Source organism: Rousettus aegyptiacus, unplaced genomic scaffold (genome assembly GCF_014176215.1).
Source record: "Rousettus aegyptiacus isolate mRouAeg1 unplaced genomic scaffold, mRouAeg1.p scaffold_m13_p_3, whole genome shotgun sequence".
NCBI lineage: Eukaryota > Metazoa > Chordata > Mammalia > Chiroptera > Pteropodidae > Rousettus > Rousettus aegyptiacus.
This window is the reverse complement of record NW_023416306.1, coordinates 74141486-74161267: the sequence shown is the minus strand read 5'-3', so window position 1 is coordinate 74161267 and position 19782 is coordinate 74141486. Positions and strand designations below refer to the sequence as shown.

The window sequence follows — 19782 nt, the reverse complement described above, 5'->3', positions numbered from 1 at the left end:
GCTGTGCAGAGAGGCGGCAGTGACTGCCATTGCTCCTGGCCGGGCTGCCGTTTTTTGCTCACAGATGACTTCAGCCAAGTGAAGTCCCCTGCAGAATGGTGGCGGAGACCTAAGGGAAGGTGCAGACAAAGTCCGCACGGCGTCCCTAGCTGTACTTTGCGACCCGGTATCGGCTCTCGGAGGCCGTCCTGTTGCTAGGCAGCCGCGTCCGGGCGCGGGAGGCGGGGTGGGCAATGGACCAGTACTGCATCCTGGGCCGCATCGGGGAGGGCGCACATGGCATCGTATTCAAGGCCAAGCACGTGGAGGTGAGCCAGGTCCGCGAGGGCCGCCTGGGTCTTCCTCCTTTGGATTCCATTCATTTCTGTCTATGAGATGTACCCGTTTTCACTTTTACCCCTTTAAGGGATGGGGTTGGGGCGTCCAGGTTGCAGCCAGCTGCCTACCACCAGAAATGGTACAGTGGTCATCCCACAAGTGCCCCTAGGGGCGTGGCGTGGATGTTTCTGAGCTATTTGCCCGACGCTGTGATTGCAGGCCTTGATTTCCCTCCAGAACGGGGCTGAGAGACGCTTTACGCCCCCATGAGGCCCTCAGGCTTCTGCGTCCCACCTAGATGGCACTTTTCTTGTCCTGTCGCCCCCTTTCCCAGCCATGGATAGAGTAGCAGGATCTGTGTACTGCCCCTCACAGACTGGAGAGATCGTTGCTCTCAAGAAGGTGGCTCTGCGGCGGCTGGAGGATGGCATCCCCAACCAGGCCCTGCGGGAGATCAAGGCCCTGCAGGAGATCGAGGACAATCAGTATGTGAGTGGGGCTGGGGTTCTGAGATGCCTCGTCCTGCCCTCCTTCACTCACTTCCACCCTGGGGGGCCCACACCCACTCTGCTCCCTTATCTGCTTCCTCACTCGTCACTTACTCCCATTCTTATCCACATATTCATTCTTATTCACCCAGTTACTTCATTTCTCATTCATTCACTCTTCTTGTACACCCACTTTTTTCTGTACTCATTCATTCATTTCTTCATTCAGTAACTTATGCCTTATTTCTCAAAATGTTCAGTGATTTTTATTGATAACAATAACTGCCACCTATTGAGCTGCTATGTTCTGCAGTCTGTGTTAACTGCTTTACGTACATTGTCCTGAGTTTTTTCCACTACTCTACAAAACAGATGAGTAGGCTCAGCCACCACCTCATGGGTGCTCAGCTTGTTCTTGGAGGCTTTGGCCAAGGTCTGATTGAGGAGTGAGGCTGTTTTAACCTTAGGGCTTCCTGTAAGCCCTACCCTGTGTTGGGCACTGGCAAAAGGGAGAGAAACTGGCCCTCACCTGGCTCTTCAGAACTTAAGTGTGGTAGGGGAGATGGACAGAAGCTATAGGGTCCAGCTGGTGTGGTTTGTGCTGTGACAGAATTGGGAGAGGCTGTGTGCCTGTGAGGAAGGACACCTTACATTCCAGCCTCATTCTTTTCATAGTTCTTTCTCGTGTCCTCAGGGTCTTGTACTTGCTATCCCCCTGCTCAGAGCTCCTTCTTAGCTCCCTAACCCCATCCCATCTGTTCTTTTCTATCCTCATTAGAACCTGGATGTACCCTGTAGGTTTGTTCACTCATTTGCCAGTAGTCTGTCCCCCTGTGCTGTGAGCTCCTTAAGGTCCTTCAGAACCCACCAGCCCCTGCTCTTGCTCAGTGCTGAGCAGTCCAACTCTTGTGATCCTGTGGGCCCTCAGGAAGTACATGTGACATGTCTCCGCCCGCCCCAGTGCTGGAGAGTTGTGATCTCCCTTGCTTTCTGTCCATGCTGTGATTTAATGACTCTAGAGGAAAGGGGAGGAGGTTTAATGCTCGTGTGTGTGTGTGTGTGTCTATGTCTATTTTCAGGTGATTTTCTAGTTTGTGGGCTAGGTGGGGGACCAGACACTGCCCTAAGCTTGCCTTCTTTCGACCTCCTTTTCCCTGAGTATGAGTGGAGTATTAGAGTGGGGACCTACTTTCTCGCAGGAGAGGGGAACAATAAGATGCCACCCAATTCCTTGGTTCTGAGCTCCAATCTCATGTCATCTCCTCTGTCTGCCTTATCTTCTGCTGGGACAAGGGCTGGGGGCTCAGAGAGAGTCTGAGCCATATGAGTCTGGGGGCTGACAGGAGGCCCTGCCTACAGGTGGTGCAACTGAAGGCCGTGTTCCCACATGGGGCAGGCTTCGTGCTGGCCTTCGAGTTTATGCTGTCAGATCTGGCTGAGGTGGTGCGCCACGCCCAGAGGCCACTGGCCCAGGCACAAGTCAAGAGCTACCTGCAGATGCTGCTTAAAGGCGTTGCCTTCTGCCATGCCAACAACATCGTACATCGGGTCAGTCACAGTATGGGCGGAACAGGGTCTGGGAGACAACTGGGCTGGGAGTGGGCCAGCCATTGACGAAGACATGGTCAGAGGGGCAGGGCCTATATGGGTTAGGGCCAGGGGGTGGTCCTGCACAGGGTGGGGACCTGGGCTGACCTAGCTGCTCAGCCTTCAAGTGCTTCTTTCCCAAGGTCTTCTGGGGCACTGGAGGAACCGATGCCTCCTTTGGTGCCCTTAGGACCTGAAACCAGCCAACCTGCTCATCAGTGCCTCTGGCCAGCTCAAGATAGCAGACTTTGGCCTCGCCCGGGTCTTTTCCCCAGATGGCAGCCGCCTCTACACGCACCAGGTGGCCACCAGGTAGGGAGGGCCAGTTCCCAGGCAGGACCTGGCAGTGGATGGGCCCAACCTTCCCATTGGGGAAGAGATGCTTATGGACTTTCTGTCCAGACATCGCTCATGAAGCTAGTGTGGAGGCCGGGGTGACCTTCCAGGGCAGCCTGCTGTCGGTGACCTTGCTGTGACTGCGTGCCCTCCTTTCATAGGTGGTACCGAGCCCCTGAGCTCCTGTACGGTGCCCGCCAGTATGACCAGGGCGTCGACCTGTGGTGAGACTCCTGTGGGCTGGGCAAAGGGGAATGTGGGTCATGGGGTCACCTTTTCCTCCTGGGTATTGAGGTCTGAAAGTCTTTTGAGGGTGTTTTCCTGATGCGAATTCTAGATTGCCTTGAAGTATCTTCCCTAGTTGGGGTGTCTTCACTAGTTAGGGTACCTCTGAGGAGTTTGGGATCAGTGTTCCTCTCCATGAGATTTGGGTGGGATCAGAGTAGTTGCCCCAAGTGAGGAGGTTCTGGGCTGTGGTGGGAAGGTGGTCTGAGGTGTGGAGTGTCTAAGCTGCTACAGGGGTCATAATTCAGGATGTAATGTCTCTGAGCTACCCAGAGTCCCAGGTTCCTGGATGTGAAAGCTCTGAACCTTTATTTGGGGTAGGTTGGTTCATACATGCCTAAGAATTTGAGATATTTGGAGGTCTGCCCCTGAATGTGAGGAGGTGGTTGTGTGTCCCAGAGTATGAGACTCTGAGAAGCCTCAAAACTGCTGAGGGGTTGCTGTGTGTTCCTAAGTTGAGACTTGAGATCTTCTTGGAAAGGGGGATATGCTCTGTGTTCTAGGCTTGAGGATTTTGATTGGTGGTCTGTATTATTGGCTGTGAAGCCTCTAGGCTACTTTATGGGTACCCTGACCCCAGTGTGAGTGGTGGGAGCTTGTGTGAGGAGATCTGTGTCCTGGCAGGGAGTGATGGAGCTGGTATGAGTAGACTGGACACACATGGGGTGTCTGTGGTGTGAGGCAATGGAACTGGTATGGGGAGATCTTTGTCCGTGGTGTGCAATCTCTGAGCTATTTGGGTTCTGTATCTGCAGGGCCGTGGGCTGTATCCTGGGGGAGCTGTTGAATGGGTCCCCGCTGTTCCCAGGGGAGAACGACATCGAACAGCTTTGCTGTGTGCTTCGCATCTTAGGCACTCCCAGCCCTCAAGTCTGGCCGGTTTGCAGGGGCCTATGGTGGGGAGTGCTGGGGGCAGGTGTCCTTTGTTTCCCTCGACAGTGATGACTCTCCTTTTTTGCACCTTCTCTCTCATGGTCCCATGTCTTCTTGAAATCCCAGACCACTGGCCCAGCTTAAGGGCTCCTCCCTCCTTGCCATGTTGCAGGCAGAAAGACCAGGTCCTGTCCCCCGTCCCTTCCTATCCATCCTTAGCAGTTCTATCCACCCACACTGCAGTTCTCACCAAGCTGGGGTGGAGCAGGTGCCGAGGGTAGGGGCATGAAGGACTGAAGCACTGAGTGAGTGTGTGAAGATATAAGTGATGGGATGAGAGTGGGGCACATGGGTGGGGGAGCAGCTAATAAGTGTGAGCAGGTGGGCAACAGGGAATGAGGACTAACTACAGAGGGAACTGACAAGCAGTGCTGGCCCTGAGGCGCCCCCTTTTCCTCAGGAGATCATGGAGCTGCCAGACTACAACAAGATCTCCTTCAAGGAGCAGGCACCTGTGCCTCTGGGGGAGGTGCTGCCTGATGCCTCTCCCCAGGCCTTGGACCTGCTGGGGCAGTTCCTTCTCTACCCTCCACGCCAGCGCATTTCAGCCTCCCAGGTAGGGTGACCCCATTGCCCTGATCCTCCTCACTCATGCCCATGTGACCCAGGAGGTCAATGTCTCTTAGCACTTGTGTTGGGGGATGAGGAGCCAGTATACCTTCCTTGAGCAGGCCCCAGAGGGGCAGCAGGCAGGAATGGGTGGCCCATTAGATAGGCATGCCCACTTCACTGGTGACTCACGCCTTCATTCCTTCATTCCTTCAGGAGGTATTTAGCATCGGCACATGCTGGGCACCATCCTGGGCCCTGGCCCAGAGTGAACACGTGGACCCAGGGTCCCCTCCATGTTTTAGAGTCTGTGCACGTCTGTCCCTGGGCCTCACTGACTCACTTCTGTCTCTGCTCAAGTGCCACCTCCCAGGGAACTTCTTCTCACCACTCTTTAGGTCTGCTGCTTCTCCAGCACTAGTCATCTGCCATAGTATCTTACGTTTTTATCTTGCTTATTGTCCCCCCAACCCCAGATACATATACTGCATCCCCAGTATCTGGAGTAGTTCTCAGACAGTAATCACTGGAGATGTGAGTCAGCTGAGCTGGTAGCAGATAAGCAGTCTCCCCTTCAGGGAAGTGAGTTAAGTCTGAGAACTGTAGGTGACTGGTTTCCTTCTGCTGTCCTTTGCTTGCCACCCTCAGGCCCTCCTGCACCAGTACTTCTTCACGGCTCCCCTGCCTGCCCACCCTTCGGAGCTACCGATTCCCCATCGCCCAGGGGGACCAGCCCCCAAGGCCCACCCAGGGCCCCCCCATGTTCATGACTTCCACGTGGACCGGCCCCTCGAGGAGTCACTGTTGAATCCGGAGCTGATTCGGCCCTTCATCCCAGAGGGCTGAGATGCTGGACCAGGCCTCACCATTCTGTCTCCAGGGCCACTTGGGTTTCTTGTTCCTCTGCTCCAGCCTGACTCCACCTACCACGACCTCCCCATGGTCACACTACAGCCATCCTGGGCTCACTCCATACCTGGTCCTGTCCCAGCCAGGTGATAAGGACATCCAGCCCCAGCAGTGAAGGAGACCCGTGGCTATGCCCTTGGCCTCTCATCTGTGTGCTGCTGACTTACCCATCAGAAAGACAGTGAGCCCACTTCTGTACCTGCCATGGTGCTGCTTCTCCAGGTGCTGCCTTCCTGGTCAAGGGTGGTCCTGGTAGAGCCATCTGCAGGAACACAGAGTAAGATGTCCTTATGTTGGAAATGCAAGTGGGAAGGGATGTTTGGTTTGCTTTTATTCTCAGGGACATTAAATGCTAGTTCAGTTTTGAAGTTTATTATAAAAACTCCAAGTAGTTCTGCCTGGTGTCTGCCCCTTTTTCATTCCTATTGAGGGAAGTGGCTGAGGTGGCATCATCTCCTGGCCCTTGGTTCTCTGTGGTCACTGGGAAAGTGGCCCCATTTACAGAAACTCTAGTCCTGGGGGCTTCCTTGGAGCTTTGTATGACAGAGCTTCCATTTGGAGGTGAGGTGGCTGAAGTCAAGGCTCAACGATGACTCAGGTTGCAGACTTAATACCTTAATCTGGTTTATAAATATCTCCACCCTCAGGAGTAGGGTGAACCAGGACCAGATGTGCCACCTCCTTATGCAGAGATACTAAGCAGATAAGGAGACAGGCATTCCTGGAACTGATTTGTTAATTCAGTAAATCTCAATACAACTCCATCCTGCTCTTGTTTTTCTTATTTAATAATTTGATAAGACTATTATAAAATATGTATGAAAATGAAAGTGTTGTGAGGAGAAACAGGAGGCAGAAACAGAAGAAGAGAAAAATGATGAAAGGATTTACCCTATCAGATACCAAGACTTATTGGGTTATAATAATTGTGCGTGGTATTGGTTCAGGGATAGATAAAAACAGACTAGAGAAATTTATTCTTAGTAATCTTTATTCTTAAAATACTCATTTTGTGCTCCATCTGGCACTGAGGAAGAGGTGACTAACCCTGCCAAGTCACTGCTTTTAGAGGGAATACAAAACACAGTAAACTCCAGTTGCTTTCAGGAAAAAGTCTGACTGTCTCATGTCTTTAAAGATGTTTCTGGAATCTGGCCTCTGCCTGTTTCTCCAGCCACATCTAGCTCAGTTTCTGATATTTCTCACCTCCACACAAATGGGAGCCTGTACTCACACTTCTGACCACTGACCCTCAACCAAACCTACTCACACAAGACCCTAAAACCTACCCTGCCCTGACCTTAAGCTTTTCACTGAACTTGACCCTTACTCATCACCCCAACCCTGACAGATGTACTCACCCAATTCTTTGCTAGACGCTTACCCACCCATACCTGACCTTGATCTTGGCATCGACCCTGACCCTCATCATAACTCTGACTCCACTTGACCTTGTCCATGAACTTGGCCATCACCTTCACCTTAATACTGACCCTCTAACATTCATAATTTTATGCTCATCATGACCTTGATGCTGACCATTAACATGACTGTCATACTTATCTTGACCTGGACTTACCCTTGACAATGACAATTTGTCATGCTGGTCATGACACAGAACACTATCATGAATGATACAATCACCACCTTCAATCTGATTCTGACCCTCAACTTCACTCTGCCTGTAAATTGTATCTTTACCTTAACAAGGACCATCATATTGACCCACCCTGACCCTGAACTTAACTTGAACCTGACCTTGAGCTACACCATACATTCGAGCTGAAACTAATTTACACCCCAAACCTGACCATGACCTTGATCCTGACACCTTGACCTAGACCTCAGTTTCACCCCTACCTTGATCCTCATCCTAATTCTGACCTTCGAACAGAACTTGGACTCACTTGGCTGTTGTCAGTGACTCACCTTATCCTGTCATGACCTTAAACCTGACCTTGACTATAAACCTAACTCTGACTCTCTGTGGTAGGTGGAATAATGCCTGCCCCCAAATATGTCCATGTTCTAACCTATGAAAATGTCATCTCACATAGCAAAAAGGACCTTGCAAATGTAATTAAGGGTACAGACCTTGAGCTGGAAAGAGTATCATGGATTATCCAGGTGGGTGTACGCTCAAGAGGAAGGTAGAGTAGAGAAGGCTTGACTTTTTCAGCAGCAATAGAAAACGAATCCCATCTTTTGATTGACCTTGACAATAAATATCATGTTCATTCTGACCTGAAAACATACTTGAACCTGACACTGACCCTATACTCACATTGATCTGAATCCTGAACCCTAATCTTTAACATCAACTTCATCCTGACCTTGACCCTGAATCCTACACAGAAGTGGACATTCACTGTCAACCTGAGTCCAACTCTCAAACTTACCTCAACCTGACCTGCATCCCCTTTGATTTTCTAATGGATCCTGACCCTGATCCCGACCTTGATTATGACTCTCACACTTATCTTGATCTTGATCATAACCCTTGCCCAAAAATTTCCCTTACATGAATTTGGACCTTGAACCTGATTCTGACACTGACTACAACACTGACCTCTGTCTCATCCTGACTCTTAACGTGGTACAGAATTTTGCCCTGAAATGCACACTCATTCTTACTCTGGTTCTGACCTTTATCACTCTGTCCCTGACCTTACCCTCTTCTTGTGATGCTGATCCTCTCTGACCTTGAACTTGCTCATGATCTTCACCTTTATACTAACTGACCTGAACTTAGCCAGGGGCAGTACCAAGTCCAGAGTGAGGTCCAGGGTCAGGGCCCAAGACTAGCATGAGGACCAAGTTAGGGGTCATAGTAAGAGAGGCACTAGGGTTAGTTAGAGCCAGGGCAAAGTTCAGGATGAAGGTGTGTCAGGGTCTAGATTAGGTGAGTGTAGGAATGAGTGTAGGCATGGATAACAAATGCTAGTAAGGATTAGGGTGATGGTCAGGGCGAGGTTGAGGAACAAAGTCAGGATAAGGGCAAGTGGCAGAACCAGGTCTAGAGAGGGGCATATGTATTGTCAAGAGTGAGATAAAGGGGCGAGATCAAGCACCAGGACAAGGGGTTATGAGGTGCTGTTTGGGGGCCACCATAAAGTTTAGCGTGAGGGTCAGTGCAAGGACAAAGGCCGGGGCGAGGGTGCACGTCAGTATAAAGGGATGAGCGAGTGTCAAGACAAGGGTCAGGACAAAAGCGAGGTCCAAGAGTGAAAGGCAAACCGAAGGCTAGGGAGAAGCGAGGCTGGTGGGCTACTGAATGGGTTGGAAGCGCAGCAGGAGGAGAGAGCCAAGCGCTGCGGCGGGGGGCGGGGATTGGGCTACCAGCGGGGATGCGCAGCGAGCTGGACGGGGATTGGTTGAGCCTGGCCGAAATGCCAGGGACTGGACTGATTTTGCCTGCAGGGCGGAAGCGCGGTGGGCTGGGCGGGGATTAGCCTGCGAGGCGGAAGCGCTGAGGATTGGTCAAGGATTGGCCTGTGGGGCAGAAGCACGGTGAAGGCGTGGCGGAGCTGGAGCTGTGGACGTGATGGAGCCGCGGCTGGGTCTGCACGAGCTTCTGCATGTCTTCTCTTTCCTGGAGGCCCGAGACCTGCTCTGCGCCGCCCAGGTGGACAAGGTAGCATGCCCCGGCGGGAGGCTGGGCAGGGTTCTTGGTCACTGGGTTTCTAAAGCCAGGCCTTCTGCCCCGGACCTCAGTTTCCCCATCTGGGAGCGAGTGTTAGGCGGCCCTGAATCCGTGACCGGCAGAGGGCGCTAGTGGCTTCTGGAGGGTTGCTCTAAACCCCACCCCCACCCCTGGCGCCCTGCCATCAGGATTACCCCCTAAGATTGGCTTAGGGCTCGGTTTTCTTTCTCTTCCCACTGCTGGAATATTCTGGCATTTTCCTCCTGGGGCTTGCCTGAAAGCCACGCCCCCAGTTCTCCCCACGAGTGGTGACCTCCTACAGGCTCAGGGCTGTTCCTTCCCAGCCCCTTGCACTTTCGTCCTGGCCGGGCAAAGTGCCTGTTGAATGCCTTAGTCTCATCTGCACTTCATCCTTTGTTAAAAGTGCACTAATCTTTTCCCTCCTAGGACTCAACACAACTGTAACTAGGTGTTTGTCTGTAGGGTGAATTCGTTTAATGTTTGCTTTTCCCTGCTAGACTCATTCCTAACAGGGTTTTTTGGTCTTTTACCTCACATTGACTCTAGCACCGTATGTGACTTGACATTTAGTGTACTCTAAATAGTTGTTGAGTAAATACATTTCTTTACTTTTAGAATACTTTTTTAAGTCATCTTTTAAAAAGATTAATAAATAGATCCTTACTTGAATTCTGTAATTATAATTTTAAATGTATCAAGTGAAATGCCAGCTTTTCATCCCCATTTTTACCAATAGGGAAAGTGAGTATCTCGGTGAGTGCATTGTCCAAGATCACCGAGGTATTAGGGCTGGAATTGGATCCTTGGTTGTTTTCACAACAGCAGCAGGCTGGGGATAGCATAGGGGCAGAGTTTGAAAGGGAGGTGCCTTTATACCCTTTGAAAGCACCAAGTTCTCCAGGTCTTAGCTTCCTGTTAGGTAAAATGAGGTTAGTAATCCCTGCCTGATGGTGTATGGTTAAGGCCAGGATCTAACAGAGGGACCCTTAAAGGTGGGTAGCATTTATTTTGTAGGTTATATTACATGTTATAACTTTATATGTGGGAAGTAAAATCTCAGTTCTGAGTTTTGAACTGGGAACTATAGAAAAGGGAAATGAATAAATTTTCTTGCCTGGCTGGATTTTGCAAACTACAAACATTCCATTCCTATCAGCCAAAAAGACTTCTTAAGGGCTGAGAAAATTTGATCTAGAAGGTGAGTGAGGGCTATGGAAATGGGGCTTTGGGCTCAACAGACAATGGTTGTTGGATTTGTCAGGGGCTGGAAAGTCACATTTCTAGGATGGGACCCTTAGTGGGGCTGGACCAGAGAAAGCTCCAGATTAGTTCACACTGAAGCTGTATAGTCTCTGAGTCAAAGGTGGTCCAGGTGGAGAGGCCAAGAAGTTCCAGGATGCAGGAGCCACCTGAGCCTCTTCCACATAATGCAGAGGACAGTTTGTGGAGTAGGGCCTGCATAGTATCCTCCCCTAGGCAGCTGTTTCCTTCTGCCATCTCGGCATCTCTAGGACATCCCTTAGACCAGTGCCTTAATTTACCCCATTGAAGCAGCCTTATTATGGGACCTGCCCTCATTTTCAATCCTTCCTTCTCACAGCAGCCAGAGCAATTTTACTAAAACACAGTTTGACCCACCACTCTTCCATTTACAATTCTCAAGTAGCTTCTCACTGTTTTTGCCATTACAACTTTTGGGAATTGGTGTAAGCCAATCTCCAGCTCCTTTTCCCAGAACCTTATGTTCTAATTAAGTGAATTACTTACCATCTTTCTCATTCTTCTGAATCTTTGCCCAGGCAGTTCTGTGTCTCCCTGGAATGCTTTAGTCATTCTTTTAAGGTACAATGACCCATCCTTTGGGACTTGATTAGAAATCACTTCTGAGCCTCTTGGCTCCATTAAGTTGGTCATTCTCTCCTTTCTCACTCATTGTGTGGTGGTTTTTATTTGAATGTATCTCTAATTCCCCAGAGTAAGTTTTCTTGAGTGTGGGCGCTGACTCTGATTTAGCCCCCTCCGTAGGGCCTGGTAGGCTAGCTACTATTAACTGCATGTTGACTAACCAGATACTGTCTTCTCTCCCTTGTTCTAGGTCTGGAATGAGGTTTCAAGAACCAAGGAATTGTGGAGGTGAGTGAAGGAAGAGCCAAATATGGTCAGAAGAATGTCCTGCAAAAGAGAGAGATGTGCACTGGATAAGTTTTTTGAGTACTCACTGCGTTTTCTTGCTCTGTTGAAAAGGGCAAATCAACAGCCTCTACCAGCAGAAAACTGCTCCCTTGTTGGGGACATAAGACTCTTTTCATAGTATACTGAAATATAAGAGATTTTATTAATGGAGTGGGAAGTTGATATAAGGCAGGGGTACCAAACTCAGGGGAAGAAATGTATAGCAAATAAACGCAACTGGCTGACAGAAGACAAATCAGACATGTAAACCACTTTTATTTTAATTCATTACTGGTGTAACAGCATAGCTAAATAAGCATGTGTGATATTAGAACTTAAAAATAAAATTCAAAAAATTAAAGTTGAAAATAAATGTTTTAATCATCAAATCATTAAATTTTTCTTTCCTATTTATTTCTACTTTGGAACCTGACGTCTTTTCTTTTGCCTCAAGATATGTGTCAGATTTTCTACCTCTTGCTGAGTGCAGGACAGACTATAGCCTTGACTGTCAGCTAGGAGCTATGCTTAGTTTTAGTCCTTCGTGATGAAAGACAGCTGTTCACACTTGGAGGTCCTTCCCAATGTGGAGAGAATCTCGGCTTCATGGTTGTTATTTTTAGGATAACGGTACGTTAAGATATTTTAGAATTCTGGAATGCCAGTCTTGCCATACTTAGTTTTCGGTATCCTAGCACAGTTGTGTTTGTTCCTTTTCATTCACTTTTTATTGCCAATAATGTTAATTGGAAAAATGATGTTACTCTCTTCAGTCACTTATAAAGTAAGAGAACTTTTATTGGTTTTGTCTTTATCTCAGTAATTTGAGGAATATGCTCTAGATATAACATTCAGTTCTGGAAATCGATTTATCTGTAGGTAAATAGACAAGATTGTCTTTCCAAATGTGATTCTCAAAGACATTGTGTTACTAGGAATAAGTGAATTGACATTTGGATTGGTGTGATTATTTGTGGAAGCCCTTGAAGAGCAATGTTCACCTGTTAAAATGGGTAGGATGCCAGTCCCAAACTGTAATCTTTGTTCTCATCTTTGCTGACAAGCTGGGGTAGGAATTTCCATTTGTGTGACATGAGTAAGTGTATTTCTGTAAGCAGTTTAAAAAAACTCTTCAGCAGCTTTTCACCTAATCTCCATAGGTATATCATATGTTACTGTTGTGCCTCTGTCTGAAAACCAAGTCACAGTCAGTTTTTGGTTCATTATTTTTTCATGATGTTTGGCGTTAAACTCTTTTTGCATAAAGGTATTCCTTGGGGTGGTATCCTTGACCTATGCTCTTATAAAAACACTAGGTTTATTATGTTTTTGAGGCTGGGACAGCAGCATGCCGGGAGCGTGATCACATGCATGTGTCATGCCTATCATGGTACCAGGCCTATAGAAATTATGGATACAGTGAATGAAAATGGTTAACTGGTCATATATGTTAAATCTGTACTCTACAGTTTTAATCAAAAATGCTGCAAGTGACTTATTTAAATGCTTCATCACATTTTAAATTCTGCCATTTCTGTAACACACTAAACTAGCTTTTTGGTTAGTAAAATTGCAAATATTTGATTTTGTTTAAGATATATAATTTCTGTTGTGTATAATAAATTGTTTTGTTATTAATTGCTATCTGAAAGGTTTTAGTGCCATGGTATTTTTTTACTTGCTGTATCATTGTATTTAAGAGGCATGTCACATATTTTATTCATCCATACATCAACCTTGTTTACAGTCTCCTTTTTTTTTTTCTAGTTAAATCATTTGCTTTTCTTATTTCTTCTGAATATTGGTCATGGGTCCTACTTATGATTTATGTATAATGGCCTTAATTATGTAGAAATAGACTTCATTTTAACAAAGAAATGTGCCATCTCCCCTTTTTCTTAAACCGCATTATCTTCGTGGTCTAGCTTTTATTTTCATTCTTTTTAGATTGAGAGATGAATAACAAATTTCCCTTTCCTCTTATTTCAACTAAAAGAACATTAACAACATACAAAAATGATGATGTGAGGCAGCTAACAGCCTCAGAGTCCAGGAGATAAAAGGGATAGTGAAGATCATGGTGGAGCTTAGAGCTCATTCTTTTCTAAAGGGTACAGCTCTGTGCAACTCTAGATAAATTTTGCCAGGTGGGAATTTGGTCTCAGTATAGCTAGACTTTATGCTTTTACCTGATTTTTATGTGAAGTCTCCTGATTTTTATGTGTTGGCTAGTTCACATGGGCCATTTCTATGTAGGCCAAACAATATAATCTGGCATCCCATTCTGCCCACAAACTGCCAGTATACTGCTTCTGGACCAGTGTTTTGGCAAGCACAGAAAAACTTTTATCCAACACAAGCACTGTATCTTTCTCAGTGTGTTAGAACAAGGGTCCCCCACCCTAGGGCTGCGGACTGGTACTCGTTTGTGGCCTGTTAGGAACCAGGCTGCACAGCAGGAGGTGAGCAGCGGGCAGCAAGCGAAGCTTCATCTATGTTTACAGCCGCTCCCCAGTGCTGGCATCACCACCTCAACTCTACTTCAGATCATCATACATTAGATTCTCATAGTAGCAACAGTCCCTAGTGCCAAAATTTTGAGGACCGCTGTGTTAGAAGGTCCTTAATGCCCAGCACAGAGCATGGCACATACATGTCAATGAGGGGGAAGAATGGGATTAGAAAACCTTCAAAGTCTTACTACCACAGAATTGTCTTTACTGGACCTGTCTGCTGTTTATTGGAAGACCTCACATGCTGGCTCTCTTTATTTTGCCTGACTTGGAGTTCACCCAGTATGAAAAGGCTTTGGGGCATTTGTCAAAACAATTGATTAACTTTGTGGCTGTCAGAGCTGATGAATGATAGTTATAGAAAGAGGTTAGCCAAAAAACTTCAAATGAAAAGATGGGAATGTGATGTCTTTAGGGGTTTTGGAAAGCCCCAACATATTCCTAGAAATCTAGAAGGCCATGTGCACATGCAGGGCTTCACACTAACTTAGAAAAGACCTAAGAGGGCTCTAAACTCTCACCTCTGGCTGACCTGAGGTTCTGTGCAAGCAGGAAGTGAAGGCTAAGGCACAGTAGTCAACTGCCTGACTGAGTGTTGAACACATGCTCCAATATAACACACAGAGCTTTGGCAATGACTGAGAGACTTAGTGGTTCTAGATGTTTAGGAAATTTCTAACCACTCGTTAGTGAGCATTAATTTAACTGAGCAGAGGCTTTCAGTGGCCAGACATAATGAAGAATACAGACTTTTTAGAATTAGTGTATAAATGTCACTAAACAAACAACAAGCAGCAACAACAAAGCTGGGGTGGAGGAATCAGATTTCCACATAATGTGGTACTTTAAATAAACAAAGACTAAATCAGCTATTTTAAGTACAGTTGTCTCTTGAACAACTGTACTTAAAATAGCTGATTTAAAGGGGTTTAGGGCACTAACTGCCCTGCACAATCAAAGACCATATATAACTCTTCTACTCTCCCAAAACTTAAATTTTAATAACCTGTTGATAAGAAGCCTTACCAAAAACATGAACAACCAATTAACATTTTGTATGTTAATTGACTATGTATTACATACTCTATTGTTACAGTAAAATAAGCTAGAGAAAAGAAAACCATAAGGAAAATACATCAATAGTACTGTACATATTTATTGAAAAATAATCTACTTATAAGCGGACCTGTGCAGTTCAAACCCATATTATTCGAGGGTCAACTGTATGTCCAAAGAACTAAAGGAAACTGTGTGAAAAGAACTAAAGGAAAGTAGAAGGACAATGTCTCATTCCAAAGAAAATAATCAATTAAGAGAAATTATAAAAAACTAAATAGAATTTATGGAGGAGAAAAGTACATCAAATTAAAAATTCAAGAGCAGATTTGAGCAGGCTGAAGAAATAATCAGTGAACATGAAGTTAGGTCAGTTGAGATCCAGTCTAAAGAACAGAATGAATATAAAGATGAAGAAATATGAATAGTGCCTAAGAGACCTGTGGACACCATCAAGCATACCAACAATGCATAATAGGAGTCTCAGAAAGGGGAAAAGGAGAAGGAAGAAAGTATTTAAAGAAGTAATGGCTGAAAACTTCCCCAATTTGATGAAAAATGTTAACTTACACATCCAAAAACTCAATGAGTGCGAGTGGGATAAACAGTTTCACATTGAGACACATTATAATCAGATTTGAAAGCCAAAATCAGAAAGAGAAACTTGAAAGCATCAAGAGGAAACAATTCATCATACACAAGGGAACTCCAATAAATTTAATGGTTGATTTCTCATAAAAAAAACTTGGAGCCCAGAAAGTAATGGGATGACATATTGAAAATATTGAGAAAAAAATATTGTCACTCAGAATTCTAGTCTAGCAAAATGAAGGAGAAAATTAAGATATTTCTACATTAATAAAAGCTCAGAGATTTTGCTGCTGGTAGACCTTGCCTTGCAAGAAATGCTAAAAGGAATCTTTCAGACTGAGGAGATTAGACAAGAACTTGAATCCACATGAAGAAATAGCACCATAAAGTGATTATATATGCATATATAAAAGGCATTATAAAGTATTTTTTGTGACTCTTTTTATCCTATGTGAGTTAAAACAACTTTTATTGCATAAAGCAATAATTATAAATCTCTTAGGTACATACGTTTAAAGATTTAATTTGTAAGAATAACAGCATGAATGAGGGGGCAGGAAATGGAGCTATATAGGAGCAAAATGTGAATACCATTGAAATTAATAGATATTAATCAAAACTAGATTGTTGTAAATTAAGATTTTAATAGTAATCCCCTAGGCAACCATTAAGAACTCAAAAAATAAGGTATGAGAAATGACAATGGATTAAAATAGATACTACAACATTAACACCAAAAAAGGCAGTGATAGAGGAAGAGGGGGGGAAAGGCATAGAAATATAGAAAAAAGCAAAATAACATATGTAAATCCTACCTTATCAGTAGTCACATTGAATATATATGGATTAAACACTCCAGTAAAAAGGCAGGAGATTGGCAGAAGGGGTTAAAAATACCCACCTTTATGCTGTCTATAATAGACACACTTTAGACTCAAAGACTCAAGCTTAAAAGAGTGGAAACAGATATACCATGCAAACAGTAACCAAAAGAGAGCTGGAATGGCCAAGCTAATATTAGACAAAATAGACCTTAAGACAAAAGGTGCTACTACAGACAAAAAAGGATATTTTAAACAAACAGCTTAATCTATCAAGATCCAAAAATTGTAAACATATGTGCACCTAATAACTGAGCATCAAAATACATGAAGGACTGACAGAACTGAAGGGAGAAATAGACAATTCAGCAGTAAGAGTTGGGTACTTTAAAATTGCAGATGCTTGAATTCCAGTTGCACGACCAGGGCTTCATAACCTTGGGTGAGTTGTTTACCCCTCTCTGCCTCTCTGTCCTCGTATAGGATGGGGATCAGACCTACTTCACAGGGTTGTTATTGCAGATTGACTGGATACACAACAAGAACTTATACCTGATGTGGTGAGTACTAGCTCGGTGTCATCTCAATCATTTCCCCGATCTAACAGCAGAGGAAATCGAGGTCTATGCAGGCAAAGTGAAGTGTCCAAGCTAATAGGTGGTGAAACCGAGAAACAAAGCTAGGCCTATTGATACCACAGTACTTTCTAATCACTGCTCTGTCCTGCCTGGGACTGCGGGTCTGTTTTTTAGGCAGCTTTGTCTGAGACGCTGGTCCTCCTGTAAAGACTCCCAGATGACTCTAGGCACACAAACATGGAAACAGTACTATCTCTGCCGATCGGAACTGGAGTTCCGAATGGAATCCGGACGGCCAGAGAAGGATTTCGTCTGCAAAGCCATTGCTGGGCACAAAGGTATGGGGCGGGGAGTGTGGTAGCTGTACTCTTTCCCACTGCTCTGCTCACTCTCCTGGTCGAGTCTCATGGGATTTTGTGTTTCAGCCAGTGAGTTGGGAAATGCCACTTGGCAGGTACATACCATTCTGGGTTCTACATCTGTGTTATGTCATTTGCTTCTCACTGTAATCCTATGAGGAAGGTATCATTACATCTATTTCATGGTTATGTGGGCAGTCCCAGGCATGAAATGCAAGTCGTAAATTTAAAGCCTTAGCCCTTACTGTCCTCTGCTGTCCCCAAACCAGCACCTATCTTACTGATGAAAGAGAGAGAGGAGTGATTGTCTCACCTCCACTACACCAGGTTCAGTGTTCACATTTAAGGCATTCAAGTGTGCGTTGAGACAAGTATTCTCTTTCAGGAGAGATAGATGAGCTGGCCTACATCTCAACCAACGAGTATCGCTTTGATGGACAGGAGAAGTCTGTGGTGTGCACTGTGTCCTCAGATGGTACCGTGCGTGCCTGGGATCTGCAAGAGGTGAGCGGCCCGGAGGGGGCCAGGATAAGTACTGAGTGTCCTCAGTCTCATTTAACCATGACAGAGAGGTGGGACCCCCACTGTACAAATGAAAAATTTGAGTTGTGCAGTCCCCATGCTAGGTCACACTTGAAATCTGAGTTGACTGATTGCAGATGACATGCTCCTAACTTCTGCCGTGCAGTGCCCAGTGGAGGCTGTTTGCACTAAGCCATGGCAGCTGCCGTGCCCAGTTCTGTGACGTCCACATTGGAGCTGACGACAGCCCCCTGAATGGTTGTGCCCAGGGAATTGCAGCTTTTAGTCATCCCTACGTGCAAACTAAGTGTTAAACCTTGATAACTTGATTAGTAATTTACATGTTGTTGGCACTCATAGCTAAAATCTTTCCTGTCTATTTTCTTATTTGATTCTCACAGCAGCTAAGCAGACCTCCTCTTCCTCCTCCTCCTCCTCTTCCTCCTCCTCCTTCTTCTTCATTATTATTATTATTATCATTATCATCCTAATTTTATACAAATATAGCCTAGGAGAGAGGGTGTCTCTGAGTCTGTTGTCCACCCTGAAAATCCAGGGTTCTACCTAGCTCACACATAGACAAAATCTAATTTCCTATAATGGATCCTTTCCTGGAAATTTCCAGATCCTCTAGATAGATATGCAAAGGCACCTCTGATGCCTTTTGGTGAGGTGGGTGCTCATCTTCGTGGCCCAGGTCTGCTGGAAGTGGCAGGTTCCTTTCATGTGAAAGTTGTGCATAGAGAGCAGAGTAGGATCCCCAAGCAGAGCTCCAGGAGGCTCCACCTAATTCCCGCAGAACACCTCTTCTCTGAACTCCCCTGCTTCCTGTGAAGAGGGCATCCAGGTTCTCAGCAACCTCTGACCATGACCTGAGCCTTTCTTGTCAGTCCAGGTAGGAAGCTGGCTAATGGGAGCTGCATTCTTGTACCCTTGTGCTCATGTTGGGATCACTGCTCTGCCTAGGCTTTATATTACCATCCATGAAAGAGAAGGGGTGTGAGCTCTGTTTGGTGATGGAGGGGTGCGGGGTGGTACTTTGAAATGGCCAGCTTGTGATCCTGAGGCCACTAGTGGCTGCCAATGTGTGAGTGACTCTCTGAAAGTCCCAGCTGGGCTCCAGCCCAGGATTCCAGAGAGATGCAGGATGACAGACCAGGTCTGGTAAGCAAAACAGGATAGGGACATGGAAAGGGAAGATCAATGAGAGCAGGGGAACGAGAGCAGTTTTAGAATGAGTCGTGGTTATCATTTGTTTTGCTTTTGAATCATAAAAAGAAAAATGGAACTAAAAAGATACTTTGTGAGAAGTGAAAACACTGTCTCCCTCCTACTTTTCTCAGATTCTTTTCCCAGAGGCAACCATTTTTAAAAATCATTTCTGATTTTAGTTTTCCTGGTGGCTATCAGTTTATCAGTTTTTATGTTTGATTAGCAGATTTTCTTGATTTGTATACTTTAGAGAGTGTCTGTTATCTGCTTTATAGAAACATTTTTGATTTTCAGAAATTGTTTCATTTTCTCCAATTGCTCTTTTTTTTGTTTAAAGATACACTTATTTGCATCATTTCTCATTCTTCCATAGTTAATTTTTCAGTTGTTTATCTTGGTTTTTCTTATATACAAGATGATGTTTGACACTATAATTTCACGTGGAGGTCTCTGGTAATTGGTGTAGGTGATGGGTTTGTGTTTTATTTATTTGTATTTTATTGCTCCATTTCTTCACAGGCCTCTGCTGGAAGAGACCTGCCTCGGGCTGTGGGCTGTGGACTGTGGCCACCCATGGATAAGCTTAGGTTTAGGAGCTCTTGCACAGGAAGATCTGAAGGCTTGGCAGTTCTATAGTTTCCAAAACAGAGGTCTGACTTGAAACAGAGAGAGCTTTGGTGCAAGGGTCAGCAGACTTTTTCTGTAAGAGCCAGATAGCAGATATCTTAGGCTTTGTAAGCCATGTGATCTCTGTCACAACTGCTCAATAGTGTTGTTGCAATGGAGAAGCAGCCATAGATAACACGTAAACAAAAGAGAGTGCTGTGTTCCAGTAAAACTATGTTATGGACACGGAAATGTGAGTTTCATATAATTTTCACATGTCATG

The 19782-nt window shown here is 45.7% G+C and overlaps 1 protein-coding gene across 3 annotated transcripts in view; it reads left to right on the top strand.

Moving 5' to 3' along the window:
* Positions 1 to 19782, top strand: part of CDK20 (cyclin dependent kinase 20) — a 39130-nt gene continuing 19348 nt past the window's right edge. Inside the window, exons 1-10 of one of the 3 annotated variants that reach the window (XM_016135457.2) lie at positions 1 to 308; positions 694 to 807; positions 2166 to 2354; positions 2584 to 2705; positions 2891 to 2953; positions 3770 to 3893; positions 4348 to 4503; positions 11165 to 11202; positions 16975 to 17138; positions 17545 to 17663. In XM_016135457.2, coding sequence (XP_015990943.2) covers positions 234 to 308; positions 694 to 807; positions 2166 to 2354; positions 2584 to 2705; positions 2891 to 2953; positions 3770 to 3893; positions 4348 to 4503; positions 11165 to 11202; positions 16975 to 17138; positions 17545 to 17663 — 1164 coding nt within the window. In that variant the 5' untranslated portion in view covers positions 1 to 233. Of the gene's footprint in view, positions 309 to 693; positions 808 to 2165; positions 2355 to 2583; positions 2706 to 2890; positions 2954 to 3769; positions 3894 to 4347; positions 4504 to 5144; positions 9040 to 11164; positions 11631 to 16974; positions 17139 to 17544; positions 17664 to 19782 lie in introns of those variants that run through there. The other 2 variants (XR_004956297.1, XR_004956298.1) reach the window with 2 other exon arrangements.